Raw genomic sequence first — 27,551 nt, 5'->3', positions numbered from 1 at the left:
CCATGAGCATTTCTAGACCCTTTTTATAGCAAAACCTGCAAAATCCCCATGGGCAGCAAATATTACTAATGCTTAATTTTAGCACAAAAGATGAGCAGTTTTAAGGGCTGGGAGACACTTGCTGAGAGAACTTGGTCAGACGATTTCTTAAATGAGTGGGATTTGGCCCAAAGAAAACTTGTCCGAGAGGCACAGGTCCATGGCAAAGCGGGTGTGTGCAGGGAAGGGGCTCGGCAGGAGGGAGATGGGCTCAGCTGCGATGAATTCCCATCGTTTCTCCTAATTCCTTCCTTGCTCCACATGGCTCACAGACTGTGCATGACCAGAGCTGGAGCATCGTCTCCTCAGAACAGCCCCTGATGCTCTGTGTGAGGAGCAGAACAGGAGCTTCTGCTGGGTCTGCCTTCCCCCTCCGCCCCCAGCCCGAAGGCGCTTGTCTTCATCACTTCACACTACGGTGCCTCATTAACGTTTGCATAGAGGAGAGAGTGATTCCCATCCTCTAAATTAGCTCAATAGATGCGTTTCCGCTGTGGTGGCAGAGGGTGCAGAACTGCTGGTGCTCTGCCCGTGCCTTACTGCTCTGCCACCGCTTATCAAAGCAGAATTCTGCTGCTCACCACCACAGCAGCCTTTCACCCTCCCGCTGCAGGAGATGCCCCCGTGAAGCTGATTTCCCCTCAGTTTTGCTTTCTCGTGCCCGGAGCGCAGGACGCGAGCTCTCCCGTTGTACTTACATCCATCCGGCACAGTGTGTTGGAAGCAAGTAGTTTGCAAACAAAGCCGGGGCCTGCGACACGCGGCTAATGACCTTCTCTCTGCCTGTGTTTCCTTTACGTCAGAAGTCAGAGTGCTTATTAAGTTTGGAGGCTTACTCCCAGGAGCAGAAGAAGAGGATCTGCTGGTGTCTGGCTGAGAACATCACCAAGCAGCAACATCCGGCGTCGGCTCCTACGGAGAACAAGGTAAGGGACCCATCGGGAGCTGGAGAACCCCGCTCGGAGCATCTGGCGATGCTCCTGCCGGGCGAGCTGCTCCCCAGGCTGGGTTTTTTCACCAGGTGAGGAGGGAGTTTGTATTTGGGTGCTGCTTCTGTGTCTGCAGCTCCCTGCCCTGCTCGGGGAAACAGTGATTATTGCATTTGCATCCCCGCCGAGGCAGCCTCCGGCGAGCCGGCTGCTTCTGGCGCCTCCTGGCATCTGTATTTGCCCAGCTGAGGCCACGCAGCCCGGCATACGGCCTCCCCCAGGGCTCCGGGGCAGGGCTGGATGTGGAGGGGGAGATTCAGGCCCTGATCTTTGGGTCCTGATTAAAAGCCCAGGGTCATGGGAGCAGTAGCGCGGAGAATTGCTCCTTCCGTGCTCTCGGATGGGCTCAGGCGTTTGATCCGGACCCCGCAGATGGCCTCAAAGCACAGAGAGGTCACTTGATGAGTGCTGTTTTTCATACCCAGCAAGGCAGAGCCAGCACTTTTCCCACACTGAGGAGCTTCAGGAGCTTCAGCCTGGCCCCAGAGCGTTGTTTCGGCAGTGCTGGCAGGAGAAATGTGAGCGTGGAGCGGGTCTGAAGCCCTGTCGGGCACTCCTGCCCTGCGAGGATGTGGCTACCACCTCCTGCCTGCCTGGCTTCAGGCTGGGGCTGCCACCAGAAAGGTGTCTGGGACAGTGGCAATCTCTGCTGGAATCATCTTGTCCCCCTGGGGGCTCAGGCCATTGGAAGGTGACCCACTGCTCTGGGACGAGAGAAACACTGTGCTGAGTGTGTAAGGAGCTTTAAGTGAAGAACATGGGGGTCTTGGGGGTAGAACCACCTGGATATCTCCCCTTGGCTGGTGCGTGGTGGTGGAGCAGCTCCTGCCCCACACTGACGGCCTTGGTCCCTGGTCTGGTCTGGCTGGAAGAGGAGACTCTCACCATATGAGGGGGCAAAAGCAGGAGCAGGCGGACCCGGAGGCAGAGGGACGTGGCTTTTGCTGTGCAGCGTCCCAAACTGGGTCAGCGCAAACATCTCCGCAGGAGACAGAGCCTCCGGATTCCTTTTCCTGCACGTTTCAGACGTACTAAAATAGCAACAACACACAAAGCCTGAGAACCCAGTTACCAACCAGCCCTCTGGAAACGCAAACAGCCCAGGGCAGCTGAGTCGATGAGGTGACAAGAATCTGCCACATCTCTCGTGTTCCTGCGGTGGGTCTTACTGGCACTATGCTGTGGCCAGGCAGGGGGTCCTGGGTGGCTCGGTGTGTGAGGGGCATGTGATGGGGCTGTTGGGGCTTGGCAGGGCTCTGCTCTGGGCTTGGGGGCATCCACCCATGGGCCGGGGCATCCTCTGGGGCAAAGCTGTGCAGGGACATCTTCAAATCTGAGCATCTCAGATCCTAAAAGGGGGGGATCTTGATGGCTCTCCATCATGTGATCTGGGACCGATGGTGATTTCAGGGGCTATTACTGTTTGCCCTCCCCACCCCATACTCTGTGTTTGTGTCAGGGTGTGGGATTTTGGCTCTCCCCTAGACTTACAAGCCTTGTGGCTCAGAGCAAAGCCCTGGAGAGTGTCTGCTCCCCATGATATGGAAGGAACATGGTGAAAAAGTACTCTAGAAGACAACACAAAGTTTTCTAAGGCTTTTCTGTGCCTCAGCAGCCAAGGAGAGCAGAGAGCAGTGGAGAGTCAGTGAGGGCCCTCCAAGGCTGTGACAAGGGGGTTTTGTCTCATCTTGCTGAAGCTGATGGAAATCCCACTGGTGGGATATGGGGCCAGGAGGAAGAAAAGGAACCTGAGACCAACCACCAGGCACTTCACTGAGTTCATAGCACCATTTTCTCATCCCAGCAAGGTATAAAGTGCCCAGGATGCAATTTTAAAGCAAACTTGATCCTGAAATGCGAGAAGGACCAGTGTGGGGAAGGAAGGACCAGTGTGGGGAAGGATGAGTAGCCCCGTGTGGGGCTGCAGCTCCCGGGGGCAGAGGCGAGGGTGCGTGGGGGGTGTGTGTGAGCTTGGACCAGGGCTGAAGCCCGACCCGGGCGAGCGGCAGCTGGGGCTGCTGTCACCACTCTGCACCGCAGCTGGTTTGTCGGGGCAGACGTCTCCGGGGGTGCCGGTGCAGTGGGAGGCAGGAGCTGGGAAAATCAGTCGCTTTTTGCAAGGGAGAAGCGATCCATTAGCTTTGCTGGTTGGTTACAAGTCATTTGATACCGGGGCTATTTAAGGAAGCAGAACAGTGTCTGTGCTGTGCGAACAGACAAATTAAGCTGGAAGTACCAGCCTCGACACGGCTGATTTCTGCTCCAAAGAAGAATCTAGTTTGCAAAGCCTTCAAAACTGCTCCAGCTTGGCAAGAGGCAGCTCGTCCTGCTGCAGCCGGAGCCCAGCCGAGGGGGAGTGCGATGGGAGAGAAGGGCCAGGCCATCCTCGGTGCCAGGCAGAGATGTGCCATGTGCCAGCTGTGCCCTGGAGCCGGAGAAAGGGACACTGTCTGAGCAGAGAGCAGCTCCACAGTGCCAGTGTGAGAGCTGGGAACTGCTCTCCCTTCAACATTTAATGGTGCTGTTAATGCTGTCCCCGAGTCCTTCCCAAAACAGACAGTGGCAATGGGGCAGAGGATCCCCAGCAGCGCGGGCACATCTGGAAAGGAGGGGCTGCACTGGCCAAACTGGTGAAGGAAGGTTGGATGGTGCCAACTTCTGTGGGAAATCAGATAAATTCTGGGCTTTGGGATGGTACTTCTTGTTTTTCTGTGCCCAGGTGGGGCAGCACGAAGGGGAGGAAGGTCCTTCTGGCTCAGGGAGATGGCTCTGAAGAGCTGTCACCACCTCTAGGAACGTCTCCTGGGAGGATGGTGTCAAGCCTGGAGGATGCTCCCTGTGTGGGGTCTGTGTTGGTGGTACTTTCAGAGCAGCTGGTTTTACAGCAAAGCTGCTGGTTTCTGGGAGACACCAGTGTGTGGTGCATGTAGCATCCACTTGTGGAGACGCAGGAAGAGAAAGCCATGAGGGATACAGCTGTGATGCTCCCCCCCCATGCTCCCAGTGGGCTTTTCCTGCCAGAGTCTGTGCAGGAGGAGTTCTGGGGACAGCCGTGGCTGTCGGTGTGGTCTGGCTCTCCAGCCCTGGTGTCCAGGAGGAATGGTGGAAGTGGGGCCCCGGTGGCTTCTCTGCTGCCACTATAAGACTTGGCTGAACGTCACCAAGTGATGAACCCGTCCTGCCGCTGCAGCGGGTCACAGGAGCTGTTCTGTGGGTATTTTCTCCATCTGCAGAGCCTTTCCCGCTCCCATCCTCAGGTCCAGGTCTGCCCTGGGAGGCTGCTCGCTGCCCCTTGGCTGTGCTGAGCAAGGATCTGTAAAACGCATCACCAGGGTGACCTGGCTTGGCTACAAAGGTCCCCAAATGGGGAGGCGTGGAGCCTGGAGGTGGGCTGGGTCTGGTGAGGAACCGCAGCAGCGGCAATGTGATTATAGCGGGAGCAGCTTTATGAACTAATCGAGTTAGCGAGTCTGCCTCCTTCGGCCCAATAATGACCATCTGCGCAGAGCACGGTGCTTTTCCTAACCTTGCATCGCCGCAATGGTCCTGCTTCCAGCCCGGCCCCGCGACGAATGGCATTAGCGCTATTGAAGAGATGGCAAACTGCAGAGCATGGGCAAGGACGAAGTGCCAGGGGCTGGAGCTGCTCCAGCTGCGTGGCTGCCCGGGAAAAGATTGGTGGCACAACACACTGCTTATAAGGAACCTGCTACGACCATCTGATTCTTACTGCTTCTTTCTTTGTGTCTTCCACACTCAGAACGGCTGATTACTCTTCCTTCTGGCTCCGTGACCTGAGATTACCTCGGAGATGATGGCTGGCTCTATCTGAAAGATGTAGATTATCCTTAAGCTAAATAATTACGGACACTTTGTGGTGTGGACTTTGGGCCGTGGGAGTCCAGGACTTGTTTCCCGTGGGAGGTGGTGGATCCTCAGCACTTTTCAAAGCCCGGCCACCAGTCTCTCTCCCATGGCCACTGACGGTGCAAGCAGGGATGGACCGATCCTGGCAGCGCTGGCTCCGGTGCTGGGAATGAGCCTCCGGCTGGTGCCTGGCTGGGAGGGACCGAGCGGCCCCTTCCTGGCCGTTCCTCTGGTCAGGAAGGGCAGGGCCGTTTCTCTCACTATTACAACGTGCTTGACAAGTGCAAGTAAATGTGCTGTCGACAAGAGCAAACAGCGTGTAATCGAGGGATGATAGAAACCAGGGCTGGCGTGGTGGGGCGGGGAGGGCTTTGCAGAGGGATGGCCGCAGTCCCTGCGCCAGTCCCAGCCTGGGGAAGGGTGAGCTTGGGTGACCCCCCCATCCTGTCCCATGTCCTGCCTCCTCTTCCTTGCCCTGACCACCCTGGTGTGCCCCAGACACCCGCCTGGTCCCTCTGCAGTCCCTATTGCGCAGCACTTCAGTGACACCCTTTTCTCTTTACACTGGGCCATTTCCCATTTGGATGGTGGCCATGTAGACCCTTGAGGTGGCACAACCAAGGGACCACTGGAATTGGGGTGGCTGTGACAAGCACTTGGGTTGGGGACAAGTGGGGTGAAACCTCTCTCCCTCTGATCCAGCGTTCCCAGGGTGCTTCACTCAGCTGGAGTGTAGTCAGAGCTGTTTGATTGGGGGAGGAGGGGAGGAGGGGAGGAATTTGCACCTTCTCGCTCTGTTTTTGGCCCAAAGTCCTTCCATTTTGGGCTGGGAACCTGCTGCCCTGTCCATGCCAGCTCTGCCCCAGAGGGTCCTGCTCACCTTCTGCTGTGGGGCAGACCGGGCAGGGCACGGCCATGGGTGCAGGAAACCTGGAGCTTCATCAGAGCTTGCTTTTCTTCCACGATGCCGGTGTGAGAGGCCGGGCAGGACTAAAGACATCACAGCAGCACCCTCAGGGCCAGCCTGACCCTGGCCCTCCCAGCACCTCGCTCCTGCTGTCAGGGTCCTCAAATGGAGGAGAAAACCTTGAGGTTTATTCTGCCCCAATAAGGGTTAAAGCATCAGCTGGCAGTACTTATGAACCAGGTTACAAAAGTAAAGCAAATGAGTGTGTTGTTCCACCCCAGTGAGCACAGCCTGCCCTGGGCTGGAAAAACTCGTTACTGAGGACAGCCAAGGGCTGTGTCGGTGTTGCCGCGTGTTTGGGAGGCTGCGGGACTGGAGATGCTGTTCCCCTGTGGGTCAGGCTCCAGCACGGCTCCAGCCACTTAAATATCTGTGGGGAACTGTCCCTGCCATAGGTCCCTGTGCCATCAGAGCAAATGGGACCTTAAATCCATGTTGATGACCTCAATGCACGGTGACACGTGGATCCCACCCTCAGCACCCAACAGGCCAAGAGAAGGACAGCGTGTTGACTTTAATTCAGCTGAGACAGGAGTTGAAGAAACAGCAGTAGGTGTGAAGCAGGCTGCGAACATAAAAAAGTAGATGCAGCTTGAACTACCCCAGACTGATCCATCCTGAGCCATATTCTTGCTGGGTTTGTAACCCTCTTTCATGGGAACGAGCCCCAGGTGCAACCAGGGCATTGAAGGTGATGTGGGGGGATTTTACAGCTCCCTGTGAGGCTTCAAAGCATGTCCCAAATGTCCCTTTATGAATTTAAGGAGGCTCTTACGCAGCAGCCTGGCTGTTAATTCCCTGCAGTGCAGGTGAGCCTGGATGAGCGCCAAGGGGTCCTGGGGCTGGTCTTGCACCTCGTCATTCCCTTCTGGCACCTCGTCATTCCCTTCTGGCACCTCGTCATTCCCTGCTGGCACATCAGTTGGCTCCATCCCTAAGTGCAGGGACACACCATGGAGCCCGGGGAGGCTGGGATTCGCCTGGCCCTTTGCCTGGGGCTGGATGGGATGCTGGGTTGGGGCACTGGGCTTTTTAGCATCTCCCCTGGCACCCAGCGCTGGCTCCATCAAGCTCGGTTTCCTTCCAGCTGGCCCAGTGGCACAGAGGTGCTGGGGGCTGTCAGTCCGGGACAGTGGCTCTCTCGGCCCCAGTGCCGCTGGCTCACAGGATCCCAAGGCACATGTGAGCTGGGAGCGAGCAGGGAGGGATGAGGGAGCAGATGGGCCAGCTGAGAGCCACAGCTCCTGCTTTATTTGCTCATTTGCTTAGCTGGACGCCAAAGCCATTAGGAAAGCAGACGTCTCCCCTCTGGCAAACACCGGCTCCTGTTTCTCTGGCGCTGGGCAATGTTCCCCTGGCCACATCCAGCAACACCAGTGGTCCTTCCTGCATCCATCCCCAAGCAGAAAGGCCTGGAGGCGTAGGGGGAGCGTGAGCAGCCACCGACACTTCCATCACAGCCAGAGGCATAATTTTTAAACCCCTGAAGGTCTGTTTGTTGTGAATCCCCAGAAGGGCTGGTAAGAGCAAGCGGGCTGGCAGGAGCGGCGCCGGCTGCCTGGAGGGGGTGAGCGATGTTGAGATCATTTGCACGGGGTGGTCGAAGGCACAGAATAAGTGGTTTAAGCCAGCGCTGCTGTGATTTAATGCAGGCGCTTGAAGTGCTTTGGTGCAGGGCTGCCTGCAAAGTGGGGACGCTGCCGGTGCCAGGCAGGGCTGGCACCATCCCCTCAGCCAGAGCGCTCCTTCCCTGTCCCCAAATGACTTCTGTTTCAGGTAATTGCTGATGCCCTTCCCTTCTGGTGTGGTGGTGGGGGCTGCGAGTGGGTTGTCAGGCAGACTCTGAAGCCAAGTTCAAGTAAATTCAAGTAAATCCTTGCAAAAGGTGCTTGAACCCTGATGCAAAGCCAAAGGATGTGTTCGAGATGCCAGGGGTCTCCGGGTGGTGATGCCCAGAGTGGTGTGGGATCAGGAGGCATGGCTTCATCCTGCCCCCATGGGGTCCCCTGTCCCTCCATGGGGCTCGGTGTCCTCCCCTGCAACAAGCACCTTCCTGATGGAGCAGCCAGGCAATGCTTGACAGCATGATTGCTGGAGGGTTGCGTTTGGCTTTGGAGATGCCGGTGGTGTTTTTTGGTACCATTTGGGATTCCTCCGGTCTCTGTGTGGCTCTGGCCATGGCCCTGGTGGTGCCAGTCGCAGGCAGAGCTGCTCTGCCAAGTCCTCTTCTCTCGGTAGTTGTTTCCTTACCATGATCCATGCTGGCAGCAGCAACAGCTTCCAGTGCTGACCTCATGGTCCTGTTGTGATGGTGGGATGAGTCCTTCACAATGGCTCTGCAGTGGCTGAACGTGTCACCTCAGGCTCCTGCTGTCACCTCCTTCATCCTGCAGAGGGGACCATGCTCTGCCCCTGCAGATACCGCTGCAGAGAGATTCCCTGCTGATCCACCGTGTCACCCCGGCAGGGAAAGGATGCTGAGGGCTGTGGGCTGAATGCTCCTTGATCAGCTCCTCCGTCCGCCTTTCCCATCCCTCTGCTGGGGATATTGATGACCCAGACATCATCTCAGTAGCCACCAGCACTGGGTCCCACCACGCTCATCCTGCAGGGACAGGTTACCTGTGTCAATGAGGGTGCAGGCACTTGGTCAAACCGGAGCTGTACCCCCAAACGAAGGACACAGTGCAGGTTTGGATGGTGGCTGGGTTCATTCCTCCCTGAGAGGGGCCAGGGACCCTGGGCTGGGGATGCAGCTGTGCCCCCCCAGTGTGGTGACACCCCTGGGCTGTGTGCCCGTGTCCCTGCAGCCAGCCCAGGTGGCCCCATGGAAAGACCGGGCAAAAACCCAGTGGGCCCAGCTCCCTTCACCAGTGCGGGCAGGATGGGTGCGGATGGACCTCAGCTGCCGTGGTGGTCATGCCATGTTGCTGCTGTCGGCGATGGCATCATGTAGCTGAGCTCCACTCCGTGTCCAGTGGGAGCAAGTGAGGTAGCTTTGACATCTCCTGCACCACTGCCACGCTGTGGCCACCTGCAAGAAAGGGGAGGCAGCACATTTCCCCTGCTCTGTCCCAGGAGCATCCATGAACCAGGAGTGGGAGCAGTGGGACATGTGTGTGCCCCAAGTCCATGCTGGAGGAGAGCCGAGCACAGATTGTCACTGAGGCACCAGTGAAGGGTGGCTGTGGTGCAGATAACCACCGGCAAATGGCTGTGACATTGGCTGTGGTCACACACTCCTCTGTGCTCCCTTCTCCATAGCCATCAAGCAAGTTAGAATCACAGAATGGGTTGGGTTGGAAGGGACTTTAAAGACCACCCAGTCCCCCCCTGCGCTGGGCAGGGACACGTCCCACCACACCAGGTTGATCAAAGCCCCGTCCAACCTGGCCTTGAACCCCTCCAGGGATGGGGCAGCCGCAGCTTCTCTGGGCAACCTGGGCCAGGCTCTCACCACCCTCACAGCAAAGAAGTTCTTCCCCAGATCTCATCTCAATCTCCCCTTGTTCAGTTTAAAACTGTTCCCCCTCCTCCTACGGCTCCCCTCCCTGATCCAGAGTCCTTCCCCAGCTTTCCTGGAGCCCCTTTAGGGACTGGAAGGGGCTCTAAGGTCTCCCCAGAGCCTTCTCTTCTCCCCCAACTGGACGCCCCCAACTTGCCTGTCTTGGTCAATAAAGTGAAATACCATGAGGAGAAACACCCAGCCAAGGCAGTTGTGTCCCCAGCTCAGTGTGTGTGTGGGTGTCACGAGAGGGTGCTGGCCCTTGCAGGAGGAGAGAAGGGGCAGATGGTCCTGGATGGAGACGATACACCTTCCTGTATGTTTTTTCTCCCTGTCCCTGCCCATTTGGGTAGAGCCGCTCGTAGGGGGTTGCAGAGCAGAGGGCAAAGCACCACGCTGCGGAGCATCTCCCGCTACAGATCTCTCTGTCTTTTGTAGAAAGTAGTTTGGGGAAAAAACCCAAGTGCGAACCTGCAGCAGTTTCATTCATCAGGAAGCACGGGAATCGCTCTGCGGCTCGGTGTCGCCCGGGGGCAGGACAGGGCAGGAGAAGGGGAGCTGCCAAAGCGAAGGCGGCAGGTTGCAGGGTGATACATAGCTCTTCCTCCAGGCAGAGCCATCGTCTACTTTTATCAGCAGGTAATAATACCTCCAGGGATTGCTGGCAGAGCCGAAAATAGCACAAAGGGGCAGGAGGGAGCGGTGCCTGGGAGAGGCTGGGGCGGCTTCAGCTGCCGCTGGACACGGACATCAATAACGGCGGAGGCAGAGCCCAGCGCTGCGCCAGCGGCTGCCGAGCCCCGGCTGCCGGCACGTGTCGGGGACAGGGACGCCGCGGGGAGATGTCGCTCGCTCGGCCCCTGCCGCTGGGACGCGACCGGGAGCCCGGATTCAGTAGGTTTTTGCTTTCAAACATCGCGATTCTGGGGGCTGTACCTTGCGCTGGGCAGGATCCGGCTGAGGGAGCCTGATGTCCTTCTAGATCCCGGGCATCTGCTCCGCTCCCCACACTGGTCCCCTGCACCCCTGGGCTGGTCCCCTGGGCAACCTGGGGCTCCTGCCCAGCTTCTTGTGCTGCCAGACTGGGTTTGAAGGGTTGGTGATGGGCAGCCTTGGGGAGAACGAGGGGATGTTAGTAGCGACAGGGACTTTTTGAGTTTTCCACGCAAATTTGGGCTGCGTATGGCCGTGCTGTTTGTGTTGGCTGGCTCTGGCTGTGGCAGCAAAGATTTTCTGCTCCAGGACTTTTACAGCCTTTTGGATACTCTCCCTTTACTGGCACTGGGGACCAACCAGGAAATTCATCCTCTGCCACTGGAATCAGAGCTCTGTGTGTGCTCGTAGCCTTGGTGGGGGTAGAGGGTACCGGGCAGGGGACAGTTGGGGTCCGGATGGGACTGCTGGGGTGGCTGTGGCGATAGCAATTCCTTGTTAGCTCCAGCCGCTCAGCTGAAGTGCGTAGCGTGGGGGAATTTTGTCCTGGGTTTTTTGCTGACACCGTCAGCAGCTGATCCCAAACGCGGGGTGCCAGCTACTCCTGCAGACCGGGCTGCCCCCTCTGCTACAGGCAGGGCTGTTGCCCTCGATTAAGCCTTGACCCCTGTTTACCGCGGTGTTGCAGGGAGCGGGGCGGCTCTGGGGAGAGGCGCAGAGAGCAGCCACTGCGGCGTCAGGGCCGGGCAATGCCCCAGTCGGACCCCGTTTGCAGAGCAGTTAATTGGGGGTGACAGTAATGGGGTAATGGGATTAGTGCCAGCTGCCAACACGGGATCGTTTCCTCCCGCAGAGGAGGATTTCTCCTTCCAGGGCTCTTGAGACCTTTCAGGCTGTGGGATTTTTGGGTGGTGTGAACTTTCGCACCCCCACAGTGTCCCGTCAGAGATGTGAATCCACCCTTGCCACCCTACCCCGGCGATCCTGCTGCTTGGGTTCATACATCCCCGCTTGCTTTTGCTGTTACACTAATTGCTCTGTATCAATTATTCATCGATTCAGTAATGAAGCAGGGAATGGGCAGAAAACCCTGCAGCGCAAAGAGCCCTGGGCTCGGGCTGGCCCCACGGAGCTCAAGGGGCTGCTCGGGGGATTCTCCTTGCGAGCACTTTCAAAATGACTCCCATGAAAATTTTCTGAAATTTGGGTAGTTCTGCTTTGTGTTTCTGGCTTCGTTTTGTTCCCCTCAGCCCCGTGCTGTGCGTTAGATGCTGCTTCCTGTAGCCGTGTGTTTACTTAGTTCTTAGTGGTCACTTTTTAAGTCTGGAGGTGCTCATCATCATCAGTTTTGGTAGCGTTTCACAGGTCCAGTTAGAAGTTTTAAATCTGATGGATCTGGGCACAGTTTGACCCATGCTAAAAAGTGAAATCATAATTTTTTTCTTCCACTTTAGGAAAAACCTACTTTGCAAATGTTGATGTTTCTCTGGGTGATATGGGTGCTGTTTTCCCTGCATCCCATTTGCCCTGGGGAGGGATGTTACCTCCGCACAGGGAACATGCTGCCAGCAGCAAAGCTGGCTGCATCCTCCCCTAAATCCCCTTGGAGATTTTGGTCTCATCCCCATGGAGTTAAATGCTTTTGGGGCCACGTGAGGCACCTTTGAGCAAAGGGAGATTGAAGGGCAGCAGGAGCCAGAGAGGTTCCTCCATGGGACAACCCATGAGAGTGGCTCCTCCAGCAGTATCTCGGGAGGTCCATTAGGTCCTCCCAGGGTGAGATCCCAGTCAGAGCAGGTAGAGATGAGCTCTCCTGCTCATCTAGATGTCCAACAATCTGTTACCTGCAGTGACTTCCCAGCTTTTCCCAATCCCTGATTTCAACTGAGGAGCTGCCTGGGCACAGGGCAGCTTTCCCAGTCGTGTTGAGCCTCCTCTTCCCCAGGATCACCGCAAGAGAAAGACGCGCACTGCAAAACCTGAGCATCCGCGTCAGGAGCCAGGAAAGGCTGAATTCAATCTTCTTGTGCCCAGGCATTACTTGAGCCACAGCTGCTCTGTGATTGCGAGGAAGTTTTGAAATAAAAAGCTGAGAACCTCAAAAAAATCCCTGACCTCCCAGAGCTAGGGATTTATGGAATGCTACATATCACGGTACTTCTGGCAGCGTGAGGGGGAAGGCCAGTGCTGGCTTCAGCTCACAGCTGTGCCCTCTCTGTGGCTGGTGTTTTCCCAGCTGGAAGTCCCGGCCGTGGGCCACCAGAAAGGGCACGTTATTTAGAGAAATCCTGGAGAAGTCGAGGCCGCGCTGACAAACCTGCATCTGTTGGTTGAAATTTGCTTTGCGGGCATCAGAGCAGCAGCAATCAGAACAAACGGATCTAACTACAGAGCGAAGAGCCCAGGGTGTGCAGAACTTCTCCCCCGTCTTGGTTTCAAGAAAACTTTTGAGTCAGTGAGTGATGCCCAAAGGCTGAGGGAGTCCAGGCAGTGTGTCAGAGGTGCAGAGATTGAGAATGCTGGAGCAGGCAGGGCAGTATTTGGCTTTTTTGGGGTGTGTTGAGGCTTGTTCAATGGGGAAATCAATATTAGGGACTCTATTGCGTTGCTCTGACCTCAGATCAATCATCCTCCTTCTCTAAAATTATTCCTGATAGCCGTCCTGGGGCTTGGAGGCAGCTCTGTCTTCTACTTTCTCTTCCCCTTCCTGGGTCATGCTGCCTTGGACACTTAGTCTGCGATAGAAACCGGAACAGTGAAGTGTGTGGTCCTCCAGGGAGGATGTAGTAAAGCCCCTCGACCTTCCTGGCTCAGGACAGGGAAACCCAGATGCGGAGAACCGGCAGGGGAGACATGCTGGGGATGGGGAAACCCAGATGTTGAGGATGGGAAGTTGCAAATGCTGAGAACAGAGAAACCAGCATATTGAGGATAGGGGCACCCAGATGTTGAGGGCAAGGAGACACAGATGTTGGGGTATGGGGATCCAGATGTTGGCTGCTGGCTCCTGAGCTACTGCTGCCAGCCGAGGCAGAGGGACCATGCTGCAGGGAGACCACAGGGTGTTTTGGATGAGCCCTTGAGGTGGAAGGACAGATGTCCCCTTCACCTCCCTGTTCAGACAGCACCAGCACTGTCTCCATCTGCTGCCTCCTCTGGTGGCCCCTTGGTCACGGTGATGGTGAGAAGGACACCTGGTTGGTCCTTGCTGGCCCAAATCATCTTTGCCAAGGTGGCCCTTGGCTTCCTGCCGATAAAGTCCTTGGTGCCTCCAGCCACGATCAGGCTTGTTGGCTCACTGTGATGGCCGCTTAGTCTGCCACTTTCCTTCCCTGTCCCCCTCTGCCCCCTGCCATCAGGTGATGTTGAGCAGAGCTCAGCCATGGTCCTTTCTGCAAGGACAGGATTTCACAGCCCTGGTGATGCTTTCAACCCGAGATGGAAACCTCGCTCAGTGGCGAGGCTCCTGCTCATATCCTCCGTGCCACTGAAAAGCAGCAGAGTTTCTGATTGAATTAGTGCAGGGATTTAATTTAATCCCCAAATGTCTCTCATTTTAAAGGAGCCTGTTCATTTCCTTCTAGGGCCTTATCTGATGTGGGCAACCAGCAATATTAAGCAGAAGGACTGGACAGATAGGGAGGGTGAGGGCTTTGCAGGGAGTGAATTGAGGGCTGCATGGGTTTTTCCTCTAATTATTTCATTAAATAATGATGACAGTGATTGTAATACAAATAAGACATAAGCAGCATCATTAAAACACGCGCTTGTGCAAATAGCATCCCTGCACGGCAAGTCTGGAAACATTCTCTTTTTACAAGAAGTTACCACGGGGGGAGTGGAACAGCCCCAAGGACGAGGTAAACCAGCATTCGCTTTGTGCTTCCCACTGAATCCAGTGGTTTTGGGGATGGGGCAGGTGTTTCAGGTGGGGCTGAGCACAGGATGGTCTCTGAATTTTAGTCTGCAGACTCACTGGGGCAGTTAAGGTGACGCTAAATCACTGCCTGTGGCAGGTCTGGCTGGAAGGGGACAGAGCGGGTCTTCTCCAGGCTCATGAGTGTAAAAGGGACCCTTTTGGCTTGATGAAAAAGCGTAAGGCACAGGCCAGGGAATCTTTTTGGGAACCTGGCCCATGTTGTGGCCCCGTTGGCTCAGGTGGGCACTGCTGGGTACCACATGGTCCCTGTGCCACCCCCTCTGTGCACAGCAGATGGTGCCGAAGCCAGGGCTTAAACCCCCCTGGGTATTCCGTGGGGATGATGGTGGATTTTGCAGCCCAGCGTGTGCCTCCAGCTCCCTGGGGATATCCAGTGGTGGGTTATAATCCATGTGTGCCGGCTCTGCAGGGCGAGGAGGTGTTCAGCAGCAGCCCCCCACGCTGTCCCGGGGGATGGCTTGCAGGGGTCTGCTGTCACAAGCCGGGATCACCGCGAGGATATGGCCTCTGTCTGCTCCATGGGTGCCTCTTCCCTATGGGATGTGAGGCTGGGTGGGCTGATTCCTGGGGCCGCTGCTCTTTTTGAAGCTGAGGTCAACCTAATTTGTACAGGGGTAGTGCCTTTGTTAACTCCAGCTTTCTGGTTGCCTTTGGGCTCGTGAAGATGCTTGGATCTTACTTGGCGGTACAGTGACATTTTTTCTGTGTGACTTGTTACCTGGGGCTGGTCATATAATAATAACCCCTGCCCACCCCTGTGGGCTCTGCGTAGGTGGGAATCGCTTTCTGGAGGGAGGATTTTTCTCTGCTTTGGTCTTTCTCCCCTCCTGAGCTGGTTTTGCCCCTTTGGCTTAGATGGGCTCTATGCAAAGGGAAAATCACATGGAAAAGAGGACCCAGCTCTGGCAGAAGGGGGCTCGTCACAGGCTCCCCCTGCTCACCAAAAACCTTGGAGGCTTTTTTCCTTGGGCTGTTCTTGGCTTTTCCCTTTGAAAGGCGTTTCCCAGCTGCGGAGGAAAGCCGGCAAAAACCAGCCCCAGAGGCTTAAAAAACCGAAAGGGGCTGGTAGGAGAGTGTTTGTGGTTTTGCAGGGTGCAACGGGGCGGCCGTGGGGAGTCCCACAGCCCAGGGCACCCGGTCAGGGAGGCAGAGCTGGGCTGAGCTTTGGAATCCGCAGATGGGTAGAGCCCAGCACTTCCCCTCTGCAGTTAATAATTGGATGCAGGAGGGGCCGGAGCTGCCGGATGAGAGCTGCTGGTTTTCTCTGCCACCCTCAGGGAAGATCTCTGCAGGGCTGAGCCCCCCCAGCAGCTCTCAGGGGGACGGGGGAGCCATCGTGGTAAGGATGATGTTACCGGCTCTGCCTCTGTCTGTGCTGGGCTGAGCCACCCACCCCCAGACTCCCTGGTTTCCTCCAAACCCACCGGTGTGGCTGAAGCTGGGAGCTGGGTGGCCCCATCCCACTGCCGCCCTGAAGCCACCAGTTTGCTGCTGGTGGGGGAACCCGGTGCTCCAGGGATCAGGATTGGGTGCTGTGGGAGTGATGGGTGACCTGCCACCATCTGGGGATGGGGGGACAATGCTATCCCACCCCACCGGAGCACTGTTAGGGTTGTACAGATCGGTGCCAGCCTTGTGGTTGGGGTGTTAGGAGGGGAAAGGCTCCCCAGAAAGGTGGCCACTGAGAGATTTGGGGTATTTCTGCCTTCATCCTTCTTTATCTTCTCTGCTGGCAGATGCTGGAGACAGACGTGGAGAAGCCGGGGCAGATGCACTCAGAGGACAGGAAGGCAGCAGTGGGTGATGCTCCTCCAGCTGCAGAGGCACCGACTCCATCTGAGTCCCAGGAAGCTCTGGGAGCCACCCAAGGTCCTCTTCTGGCAGAGAAGCAGCCGGTGGCTACCAAGAAAGGAGAGGAGCAGCCCAGCTCCCTGCCAGCCTTCATCATCCCTGAGTTGCGGCTTGACAGCACCTTCAGCCAGAGCGCAGCGGGCATGGCGGGCATCGCCACGGACGGCGAGGAGGAGGAGGAGGATGAGGAGGAGGAAGATGAGGATGATGAGGAGGAGGAGGACAGTGACGAGCACTACTTGGAGAGGAACGAGGCGAAGCGCAGCAGCATGATCGAGACATCGGGGTGCCAGCCTGTCTACACGCTAAGCGTGCAGAGCTCCCTGCGGCGCCGGACCCACAGTGAGGGCAGCCTCTTGCAAGAGGCCAAGGGCCACTGCTTCACCTCGGACACCACCCTCAACTGCTCGGACAGCCAGGCCACCAAGGGCCACTGGGCCCTGCCCTCCCCCAGGACCCTCAAAAAAGAGCTCGCCAAAAACGGCGGCTCCATCCACCAGCTCACCCTGCTCTTTTCGGGGCACAGGAAGGTACGTGGGCTGGCGCTGACTCCTCCTTGGCTGTGGTGAGGGGGGAGCTCCTGGGGTGGAGATGTCCCAGCATGTCACCCCTCTCTCCATGGGCATGGCAAAGCTGGCATCTGAGGGGCCAGGAAAGTCCCTGCTGCTGGTGGTCAGCTCTGGGAGGTGCTTAGCACCCAGGGGATGTCACCCAGAGCCAATGTGCTGGTGCCGTGGGTGGGCATCTCCCACCAGGGCATCCAGATCCTACAGGATCCCATGCCAAAGAATCATAGACTCACAGAATGGTTTGGGTTGGAAGGGACCTTAAAGATCACCTAGTTCCACCCCCTGCCCTGGGCAGGGACACCTCCCACCAGACCAGGTTGCTCTAAGCCCTGTCCAACCTGGCCTTGAACCCCTCCAGGGATGGGGCAGCCACAGCTTCTCTGGGCAACCTGTTCTGAGTCCTGGAGAGCTGTTGCCTGCTGAGACCGGCGGAGGGAGATGTCCACCTGGGTGTCTGCACTCACAAAGAGTGGTTTGCAGTGGCAGGGACAGGGAAAAGCCAGGCTCCAGGGAGCCTCCGGTGACAAAGAGTCCATGGTGTGTCCAGGGACGCCAGGAGCAGTGTGGGTTTCTGCCCTGGCCTCTTGCAGGGCTTCGAATGTCATGGGGGACCTGTCTCAGAGAAGGGTAGAGGTCAGCAGTGATTTCTGACCCTGAGGTGCAGGAAGGAGGAGCAGTGGATGCCGTGGAGCAGGAGCCATTCCCAGGGCTGGGTTCCCCCATTCCTGGGGGGCTGTCTAGGGGGCTCCATGTGCCTTCCCAGAGCAGAGCTTGCCTTGGCTGTACTTTTGCCTGATGAGTATTTCCAGGAAGCCATGTGCCATTGCAGAGACTGTGTGTGAGAAGGGCTGCTTGCCCTGTTCTCCCCAGGTGCAGCCTGCCTGGGCGCTGAGCGTGGCTACCTGCCTTCCTGTGGTGCTGGCCCCGCACCCTGCTCTGCCCGACCATGCTCACGCCAGCTCCATCTCTGCATGGCTTGGCTCGGGACCACCTTGGATCACTCAGGGTCATGTTGTGCAGCTCAGGACCGCGTTACGTGGCTCAGGATTGTGACATGCTGCTTGGGACCACCTTACATGGCTCAGGACCATGTCATGCAGCTCAGGACCACCTTGCAGAGTACAGGACCACCTTGCATGCTGCTCCATGGGGACTGGCTCCTGGGCAGGAGAGGCTGGTGCAGAGTGCTGCATGGCACCAAGCAGGGCAGCATGATGGGGTTAAACCTGTGATGGGGTTAACCCTCTCCCTGCCAGGCTCATGCTGCTTGAAAAGCCACCTCTGATGCTGTTTTCCAGAGCACTTTTTGGGCTAGGAGTCCCTGGCCAGCTGGTGAGAGCTCTTACAAGCCTGAGAGACCAGTCAGATGGGGCTGCTGTGCAAAAGGGCAACCCAAACGCTCTTGGAGGCTGATGCCAGCAATTGTGGGCAGGGGGGGGTTCAGATTCCCTCCCAGGTTCTACCAAGAAAAGGACACCTTTGCGGTAGGGACGCACAGATGCCAGGGAGGTGGTGGCAGTGTCAGTGCCTGCTGAGTGTCCCCTTAGGTCTGGCAGTGAGGAGTCTCCTGGAGGGGGATTTCAGAGTCTCCTGGAGAGGTTTCACAGTCTCTTGGAGAGGTTTCACAGTGCCGCTGTGCGAGCGGGCTGGGAGCGCGCAGCCCTGCGGCTGGAGGCTGCTGCGGCGCTGGCTGGGACAGGACAGGCTGCCTGCTTCTCCTGGGGGGAGACCTGGGGGGAGAACGGAGACCCTCAACTACACTTTCTGTGTGGATGTGTTTCAGCGGGGGCAAACTGAGTTCCTCCTGCATTAAACTGCTCTGCTGTGATGAGACTAGGGGTTTTTTTTGGAGCAGGGACCGGGGCAGCCGGTGCTGGTGGTGAGGACAGTGTGGCTGCGGGACCTCCTGGTGCTCCCAGCCCTCCCACAGCTCTGTCTGGTTCTGTCTGCCCAGTGCCTTAACCCCTGCCCACCTGCCCTCCTGGGACACCCTGCCTGCCCCCTTTGCCCTGCCTGCCCTTGTTGCTCCCTGCTGAGGGACGGAAGCTGCCCACGGGCCCCCACGGGCAGGGGAGCTGGGCAGGTTGCTGGGCCACCACATGTGGGGGGTTTGGGCTACTGCCGTCCCCCTGCCTACACTTTGGAGGGACTTTTGTCAGGCTGTACCTTTTGACTTGTTCAGCAAAGGTTTCTGGAGCAGGGCACTGATGTACAGTTCCCATATGGATCCCCTCCAGCAGCAGCACCACGGGTCATACTTGCAGCTGGGTGATCCTTGCACCCGGTGGTCTCAGTGGCAGGTCCACAGCATCCCTCAAGGTGCTGTTTTTCTTTTCCCCTCAGAGAGCATTTCAGAGGGGCTCATTTTCTTGGCACTTTTAACACTGTCGTGCCCAGTGTGCCTCCCTGCTCCCCTCCTTCCTGCGGTCGGGGCTGGGAGGTGGTTGTTTTAACAGCGTTATTGTCCCGGCAGCGCTGGGACTCCTCAGGCGAGCTCCACTGCTGCCTTTTGTCCCCGAGTGCCGTGGAGCCTCTCTGGACAATGGCAGGAAACGTGCTCCGGCTGCGTGTCGCCCGGGCCAGCCCGCCTGCCGGGGCCCTATCTGCTCGGGGAAGGTGCTTTGCGAGGGCTGCATTGTTTGGGGCCGATAAACTCCGGAAACATGAGTGCAGAATGGAAGGAAGTGTCAAAAGCCTTGAGCCCGGGGCCACAGGGCTGTGCAGAGGGTTCCCACGGCATGGCCGGGGGGCGGCGATCCTGGAAAGCACCCGAACCCCCCGTCAGTGGGGGGCTAAGCTTGGTGTGGGATCCGGATGGGTGCAGGGCTGGCTGTGAGCATCTTCTAGTCGCATTCAGTAACGGATGAATTACTGAAGCCCCTGAGCTATGGTGGTCCCTAAGGTCACCGTGCTTGGTCCCCAGGCTGCATGGCTCGGAGGCTGCACCGGTGCATCCGACGTCCCCAGGCTGTCCCAGGGCGGTGGTCAGGGAGTGGAGCCCTCTGGGTGCTCCTTGGACTTGAAAGCTGCCACGATATGATGCAGTTATGGCTGAAGTGCTCTGATTTTTCCTGCTTGGGGACTGCTGGGGGACTCCTGATTGATTTTGGGTGCCCAGCCTGATTCTGGGGGGACAAGGTGCTCTGCAGGCTGGGGAGGGGTCCCTGTGCCCACTCAAGACAGCAGGAATAGGAGCATCGGGGATGGGGATGCGAGTGTCTTCCCCAGAGGAGGTACCACTGTCAGTGTCTTGAACCTGGGATGGTACCTGAGCCACCAGCTGTGGCGTCTCCTCAGGTGCTCCAGGAACACCACGGGCTGAAGGTGGCACAGGATGGGCTGGGGGAGGCAGGTTCCCATGTTGGGGCAGAGAGGGGCTTGTCCCATTACATTGCAGCAGCCAGCTGTGGTTGTGGGGAAGGAGCCCTGTGGATGCCGTGGCTCTGGGCTGCATGGGTGCGGGGACCATGGGGAACACTGGCAGGGCTGGTTGGTGACACTTGGAGCGTCACTGCGGGTGTGCACTGGCAGGATGATGCAGACGCTGTTTCTTTCCCCCCCCAGCTGAGTGGAGCCGATGCTGAATGCAGCTGTGACGAAGGGGATGAGACCTCCCGCAAGAAACGGAGCAGGAACTTGTAAGTGTCACATTGTGGTGGCATCAGACTGTACCAGGGCTGTTTGCTGTGGACAGACACCTGGTGGTCCAGGTCCAGGGACCAGGTCTGGGCAGCCCTCATGGTCTCCCTGTCTCGTTCCCCCAAGCTTTTCTGTGAAGAAGGCAGCAAAGACACACACGAACTGAGGTCTCACTTCAGGCGGGGAGTCGTGATTTTCAGGGAGGGGGGTGGGAGGTGCACTGGGAGCATTGCACAGCCCAGCTGGGAGCAGCCCCCCCCTTTGCCTGGCTTTGAGAGATGGGGGTGAAGGAGCCAGCTCCTGCCGGTGGTACGGGGAGAGCAGCTTCCAGCGGTGCCGGGTTCAGGGAGAGGACATGCGAGTGGTGAAACATGAGCTGGGGGCCTCCTTCCCCCTGGCCCCATGCCGGGAGAAGGAATGGGGAGGTTTCCCACCTCCGGATGGGCTGCAGCCCCCACGGCACATCGCAGCACGGGCAGTGTGGTGGGACCACCGAGCCAAGGACGCTTGCAGCCCCTCCGCCTCTCCCGGTAAGGCTTTGGGGATGCCACAGCGTGGGTCCGGGCAAGGACGAGGTAGCCGTGGCCTTTGCCACGAGCGCAGCTGCAGCTGGGTGGGGGGAAGCGCGGTGGGGCTGAATCAGGGTGTTATGGAACCAACCGCCTCCGTTTCTCACCACACGGGATGCGGCCGGCTGTCACGGCCACGGGGATGCCTGGGATGCTGGGTCTTTCTCCCACTCCACGTGGCTCGGAGCAGGTGGAGAAGCCGCACGTGGTGGGAGTGTGGCTTCGCCGCGTGTGCCGGCTGCCAGCGAGCGGCACTGTCGGCCCGCACACTTCGCGGCCGCAGCTGCCTATTTTTAGCCCTTTTTATTATTTCCCCTCCCCAACACTTGAAATTAAAATGAATCCCTGCAGCAGGGACGTCCCCCCCCCTGTCCGCGTGTCCCTCCTGCGGCGCAGAGCCGGGGGAATCGGGCTGGGGGGGGAGGCGGGGGGGCACAGCCACCCCCAGATTAGCGGGGTCAGGGGCGGTTGCGGAGAGGGTTTTCTCCTCACCTTGAGACGGCAGCAGATGCGCTGGGGAGCCTCTCGGCATCGCACCGGCCGGCTATTGGCTGCGCAGCCCAGTTGCCAGCCGTCCGCCGAGAGTATTTATGGTGCAAGTGGCTGGGGTTTGGCACTCGCCTCCCCCCCCCGGCACCGGCAGGCTCTGCCGGCCCTCGCCGCTCGCTGGCACCCCCCGATGTACCACGCCATGGTGGACTTTTCTGAGAAATACCTGGAAAGGTAGGACTTGAGCTTTCCTGCAGGGAAAGGTGATGCGCTTTGCAGGGGACGGTTTGGAAGCGGTGCGGGGCGATGGGACTGGATGTGGCCTCGCGGCTGTGGCAGGGCACCGGGTGCAGATCACTGAGGGGTGACTCCACTCAGAAACTGGCACTTTCCTATGAAATATGATTTTTGCTGTGGCATTTTGTACTGCAGATTGGCTGCAGCTGGGGGCTGTGCGTGCCTGCGGCTGCCGCAGCCTGGTTTCGTGCCGCTTGCTATTTATTTACAAGCGTGTGCAAGAGAAGCAGTGGATTTTAAGTTGAGGAACTTCCTGGTGTGTCCCAGCCTGCAAATCTGCCCACGAGCCGCAGTCACCTGCGAGTCCCCACGCTGGGTGTGCAGGTCGAGGCAGCCCACGCCTGCTGGGGACACACACACGGGCTTTTCAGAGCTCTGAAAGCCCTGCTGGAGCTGCTAAACTGGGAATTTTGCTGCTAAAATTGTGGCTGGGGGCTGTGTAGGATGTCGCATCCCGTGCGGTGGCTGGTCCTCGGCTGCCGGTGTGGCTGCCAGCGGGGTGACGGGAGGCAGATGGGGTTGGGAGCGTGAGGCTCTGTGTTTGGATCCACTTTTCCCACGTTAGTGCTGAGCCGGTTCCTGGCAGCAGCGGGACCCGTGTCCTGCGGGGACCACAGCCCAGATGATGCGAAGGCAGCAAAAGCCTCTGTGTCCCCCGACGAGGGCACAGACAGCACTGGGGACTTGGGGAGGTGATCGCCCTCTAAAATCCTTCCCTGGCTCAGTGTGCTCAGCACCGTGCAGGACTGAGCCCTGCCGTTGTTGTGGATAGTTTTTTCCCAGTGGATGGCTGTATTTTACCCTCCCGGGACTGGGGAGATCTGTGGATCCAGATGGCATCACTGGGGGTGGGGTACACCCTTGCCTTGAATCCCCCCTCTGCCCCTTCTGTCCCCAGCCAGCCCTGGGCATGGCTTGGCCGGGCAGAGGTGGCTCCCCTGAGCATCCTTGTGCAGACCCACTGGTGTGGGGGTGGTGGGAGGTTGCAGGGGGTGGCCTGGTCATGCCACCCTGGGGTCCCTTTCACCTTGGTGGCACGGCCAGCCTTGGTGCAGGGTTAGCATCCCACGCCACCCTGCATGTCCCCTGCGCCCCTTCATGCTGCGGTGTCATACAGGGACTGTGCCACGAGGGGACAGCATCCTCCACGCCTGTCCTCACCCGTCACTTCTTCCACCTCCGGCTCCCCTGCCCTGGCCCCCAGGCAGCCCCCCCAGGCTGGGGCTGGGGCTGGGCTGGGGGTCCCACTGCCCCCTTTCCTACAGCACTTGCCAAAAATCTGTGTCCCGCTTTGTCTGGTGGCAGGTCCCTGGGGGAACCGGGAGCCCTGTGTCCGGGGGCACGTCCGTCTGTCTGTCCGGGGATGGTGGAGCAGGGACCCATGCAGGGTGGCAGCGCAGGGTGTCTGCGCCCCAGTGCCCCCCAGTGTCACTCTCTGCCCGCCCCAACCACCCCCTTATGGAGATGTCCCCACGGCCGTGCCCCTCCCGGGCTGGCACCGGAGAGGTGTGAGCACCAGCCTGTCGCCCGTGGGCTCCCGTCCCCATCCCCACAGGGGGCACACGGTGAAGCGCCGCTGTCCCCGCTCAGCCCCGCCGCCGGCCCCGCTGCCTTCCCCGGGACGCCCGTGCTCTATAAATAGCCCTCGTAAATCCCCAACCGTGATTATTTTCCCCGCCGTCTCTTGAAAGGCCCCACTCTCCGCCCCGGGCGCTGATTTTTCCACCTTCCCTCGAGTTTCCCCAGCAACGGGACGGAGCCGTCCCAAATAAGCAGCGGGGCTGACACAGCCCTTACTCACTCGCGCCTTGTCCACCCCACGCTGGATTTAAAGCTTCTCCAGGCTGAGCCCTCCCACTTCCGCGCTGGCCGCTCCGGGCGGGAGCACGGCATCCAGCTGGCGTCAGAGCAGCCGAGCCTCTGGCCGCGCCGGTCGCGCCAGCAGCCGCCGCTGACGGGCTCGTCCCAGCCGCCATGCCCTTCTTCCGTGACCTCTCCAAGCCCCAACCGCTGGAGTTTCACGCGGAGATGCTGCTGGGCGTGCAGAGACCCCACAACGGCAGCCTGCAGCGCCGGCACACCATGAAGGAGTAGGTGGCGGGCGCGGGGCGGCCGGCGATGTGTGGGACGAGTCCCCCGCAGGGTCTCCCCGGGTGCTGGGTGTCCCCCCTGACCCCTCGCCCGCCTGCTAAAACTTGCTCTTCCTTCCAGAGCCAAGGACATGAAGAACCGGCTGGGGATTTTTCGGCGGCGAAACGAGTCCCCAGGGGCCAACCCCTCCGGCAAGTTGGACAAAGTGCTCAAATCCCTCAAGTAGGTGCTGCGAGCGGGTGGTGCGGGGACTGGGGGCTGTGGGGGCTTGGGGACAACCTGAGCTCGTGGTCGGGCTGTGGTCGGGCTGAGCATCACCTCCAGGGAGGTGGGGGTCTCCCTGTTTGGGGAACCCATGGACAAACAGGTTTTTTTTTATCCGGAGGAGCATTAAAAACATTTGTTGGCTGCAGATTCCCCCCCCGGGCGGGTGGGAGCTCCGTGCCCAGGAGGCAGCACAGTGGTGGCTTGGGCTGGAAATTTCCCTTATGGCTGCTTTCTCCTGGTGGCTGTACGTGAAACTTTAACTGGCCGGAGGATGGTTTGAAAAACCACTTTGCTCTGGAGATGCTCCAGCAGCCGGAGACGAGCCCTCCCTGCTCTCGCGCCTGGTGGCTTATCCAGCTGCTTGAACGGGGAGGCTGAAATCCCTGCCATCCCGCAGCCTCCTGGGCATTGCCTGGAGCTTTTCCATCTCTTCCTCAGAGACCCCAAGCAGCCCGGCTGCCCACACAGACCTCCTTAGAGCGGATTTTGTTCCTGCCAGTCTAAAGGCAGAGGTTTAGTTCCAGCAGAGCCCCTGCGGTGCTGCCGGATGCCGAGCCTGGCTCTGCCCACAGACCCTCCGGCGACGTTGGTGCCGGTTTGGGAGCCGAGTCCAGCCCCGCTGGGGCACTCAGGGGTGCTTTATCGGCTGGAAATGTTTTGCTCGTGCTGCGTTGGAGCAGATGGAGGATACGGCTTTCGTGGCTTCGTTTTTCCAACACACTGTCCTTCTCCCACAGGCCCACTCCCGAGGAAGCCCTCAAGTGGGGGGACTCCCTGGAGAAGCTGCTGCTGCACAAATGTAAGTGTTTGCCCCTCTCTTCCACCTCCGTTTGCTGCCGGGGCAATATCCAGACACGTGCATGGATAAAGCTGGGATTTCCTCTGTTAATTCCTTCCGGTGTTTGGGGGTAGACAAAGACAAATGAGGCTACCCTTTGCCTGCACCCCTCCTGCTCCTGCCTGGCCCGGGGGGAATTTGGAGATGGGGCTGGGGAGAGCCGTGGTTTGGGGCTGCAGCCCTCCTCCAGCTTTGGGGGGGAAAGGCAGCAATTCTTGTCTGCACCCCATTCGGAGCTGTGCAGTGGGTCAGGAGCAACTTTAGACTATTCCCGTGGGGTGCAGCTGGGGCACCCCATATCATGGTCACGTCCTATGCCCCGGACCCCATAGGCTCAACTCTCCCCGTTGCTGTCCCTGCTCCAAGCCCAGCCCCCCTCTCCTGGCTCTCCATCCATGCAGCCGGGCTGAGGACTGTGGATTCAGCACATGGATGGCTTATCTTCAGCTGGCAATGCCATCACGGCCTGCTTTGCCCGAGGACTTACAAGGGGACAATGTGGGGAGGTAGTTCAGGTTGCACCTTCGCCAGGTTGTGGGTCTGAGGATCTCGTGGGGCCATTCCCTGCCTGCGAGCCCGGAGTAGAGACATGTCTCTGTCCCCACAGATGGACTCGCTGCCTTCAGGGCATTCCTGCGCACCGAGTTCAGTGAGGAGAACCTGGAGTTCTGGCTGGCCTGCGAGGAGTTCAAGAAGATCAAATCCCAGTCCAAGATGGTCTCCAAGGCCAAGAAGATCTTCGCTGAGTACATCGCCATCCAGTCCTGCAAGGAGGTGAGGGCTGGAACCCCTGCTGGTGTGTGGCTCCGGGGCATGGTGGCCGCCCGGGGAGCCGCTCACCAGTGCTGGTCTCTCTGCCCGCAGGTCAACCTGGACTCCTACACGCGGGAGCACACCAAGGAGAACCTGCAGAACATCACCCGCAGCTGCTTTGACCTTGCGCAGAAGAGGATTTATGGGCTTATGGAGAAGGACTCCTACCCCCGCTTCCTCCGCTCTGACTTGTACTTAGACATAATTAACCAGAAGAAAGCCAGCTCCCCACTGTAGACCCACGGACTCTCTCGGGGCAGGCTGGGAGCTGTGTGTTTACATGAAGTTGGGCGGCGGGGGCCTTCCTTGGGGGGTGGCGGGAGCCTGCCTCCCCGCTGCTGTTCCTGCCCCCAAGCCATATCCCTGCAACGGACGGGTGTGGGGCAGCTGAAGGCACCGAGCACGAGGCCGAGGGGACCAACAAGCCAAGCAGTCTGGTACTGCTCCATCGCCCCATCTCACCATGGCTGGTACGACGCCTTCGGGGTGACTCCGGCATGGATTTTAGCCAGGAGGGAAGCTCCCACAAGACTACTGTGAAGTGAAGCACCCGAGCTGGAAGGCGACGAGTGATCCCAACTTGGCGAGGAGGAGGAGGAGGAGGACTTTTGTGCAGGGCTCCGGCAAGGGGATGACAGCACCGATGTGAATATCTTCCCTGGATAAAAGCCTTCTGAACTGGACCAGCCCCACGATGCTGCTCTGCTTCCCCGTGCTGTCTCGCAGGAGCCCGGCGCTTCCTTTGCTCGTGGTGGGTCCCCCCGGGAGCAGCAAACGCTGGGTCCTTGCCCTGCGCTGGGGGGGGTGCAAACCAACCGCCTCCCACTCCCACCCCTGGTTTATTTATTGACCTCCTATAGCTGGACGCGTTGCTGTGTAATAGGAAATCCTCGTGTCCTTTCCTGTTCTGAAATTACAAGTGCAATATTTGTGTGTGTCGCGGCGGAGTTCTCCGGTGGAGTGGATGCCTTTTTTTGTTTTGTTTTGTTTTTGTTTTTGTTTTTTTTTTCTTTTTTTTCTGAGTGCGTATTTTCTAAGTTAGCAGATTTTATCTGACAAAACGCGTTCCCTGGCAGCGGGCCGCTGGGGGAGCCTGGGTGTATATATCATGCCCTGACGACGGAGGGTTTGGTGATGGAGAAAAGCAGCTCTGTGAATCAGAGGCTCTCCTTACTCTGGATAACAATATTGTGTTGTGAGAAGCAGGGGTTGTTGCTGGACCTGGCCGAGCTGGACGGACTCGCCTGCCTCCAGGCACCCGGTTTACAGTGCGAAGCATCTCTGCAGCTGGCAAAAATACCTTGTCATGGTCATAGGTAAATAAAAGGAGAATATAATTTCTTGTAGCTGCCTTTTCTTCGTGGCGTGTTTCTCAGCGCTGGCAGAGCTGGGCTCCCCTGCCTCAGCGAGGAGTGTAAAATCCTGTTACTGCATGGCTAAAGATGGGAAAATCCGGTTGCATGGATTTTTGAGCTGTTTTTTATGAGGGAGCAGCTGCCAGCCCTGGTGCAGCCCTGCAGGCACACAGAAAGATTTGCCCAAAATGAGACTGTTCCCAGGGGTAGCGTTTGCTGTTTGAACACGGCGGGGCATGAGCCTCTGGACATGGGAATGCCCAGAAACACTAGTGACCCAGTGCAGCTCCGGGTCCCTCTCGGGACACACCAAAAGAAGCAACAAAGAGCCCAGCAGTGCTATTTCAGGTCCCGGCTGCACAGCTTGGCAGGGCTGCTCCTCCCCAGCAAAGGCAGCACTTCCCCAGCTCTGGTGTGTGATGAAAACCCTTTGTAAAGGCTGTTGGTGGTGCCTTCGGTAGCTGGAATGTCCTTAGCCAGTCACCTGCTCGCAGTCAGCCTCAGAAGGGTCAGAGATGTGGTTACGCTGTCGC

General features: G+C 58.4%; 1 protein-coding gene across 6 annotated transcripts in view; it reads left to right on the top strand.

Moving 5' to 3' along the window:
• The window catches only part of RGS3 (regulator of G protein signaling 3), an 88,506-nt gene extending 61,498 nt beyond the window's left edge, over positions 1-27,008 (top strand). For 3 of the 6 annotated variants that reach the window (XM_074161312.1, XM_074161313.1, XM_074161314.1), the window contains 7 exons: positions 843-965; positions 15,977-16,621; positions 20,225-20,298; positions 23,866-23,967; positions 24,750-24,811; positions 25,458-25,624; positions 25,715-27,008. In XM_074161312.1, the coding sequence (XP_074017413.1) occupies positions 843-965; positions 15,977-16,621; positions 20,225-20,298; positions 23,866-23,967; positions 24,750-24,811; positions 25,458-25,624; positions 25,715-25,900 (1,359 nt within the window). In that variant the 3' untranslated portion in view covers positions 25,901-27,008. Of the gene's footprint in view, positions 1-842; positions 966-15,976; positions 16,622-20,224; positions 20,299-21,550; positions 21,592-23,409; positions 23,745-23,865; positions 23,968-24,749; positions 24,812-25,457; positions 25,625-25,714 lie in introns of those variants that run through there. The other 3 variants (XM_074161315.1, XM_074161317.1, XM_074161316.1) reach the window with 3 other exon arrangements.
• Positions 27,009-27,551: the final 543 nt, after the last annotated feature.

This window comes from Numenius arquata, chromosome 19, assembly GCF_964106895.1.
Source record: "Numenius arquata chromosome 19, bNumArq3.hap1.1, whole genome shotgun sequence".
Taxonomy (NCBI): domain Eukaryota; kingdom Metazoa; phylum Chordata; class Aves; order Charadriiformes; family Scolopacidae; genus Numenius; species Numenius arquata.
The sequence above is the reverse complement of the archived record's forward strand: the minus strand, read 5'-3'. Positions and strand labels throughout refer to the sequence as shown.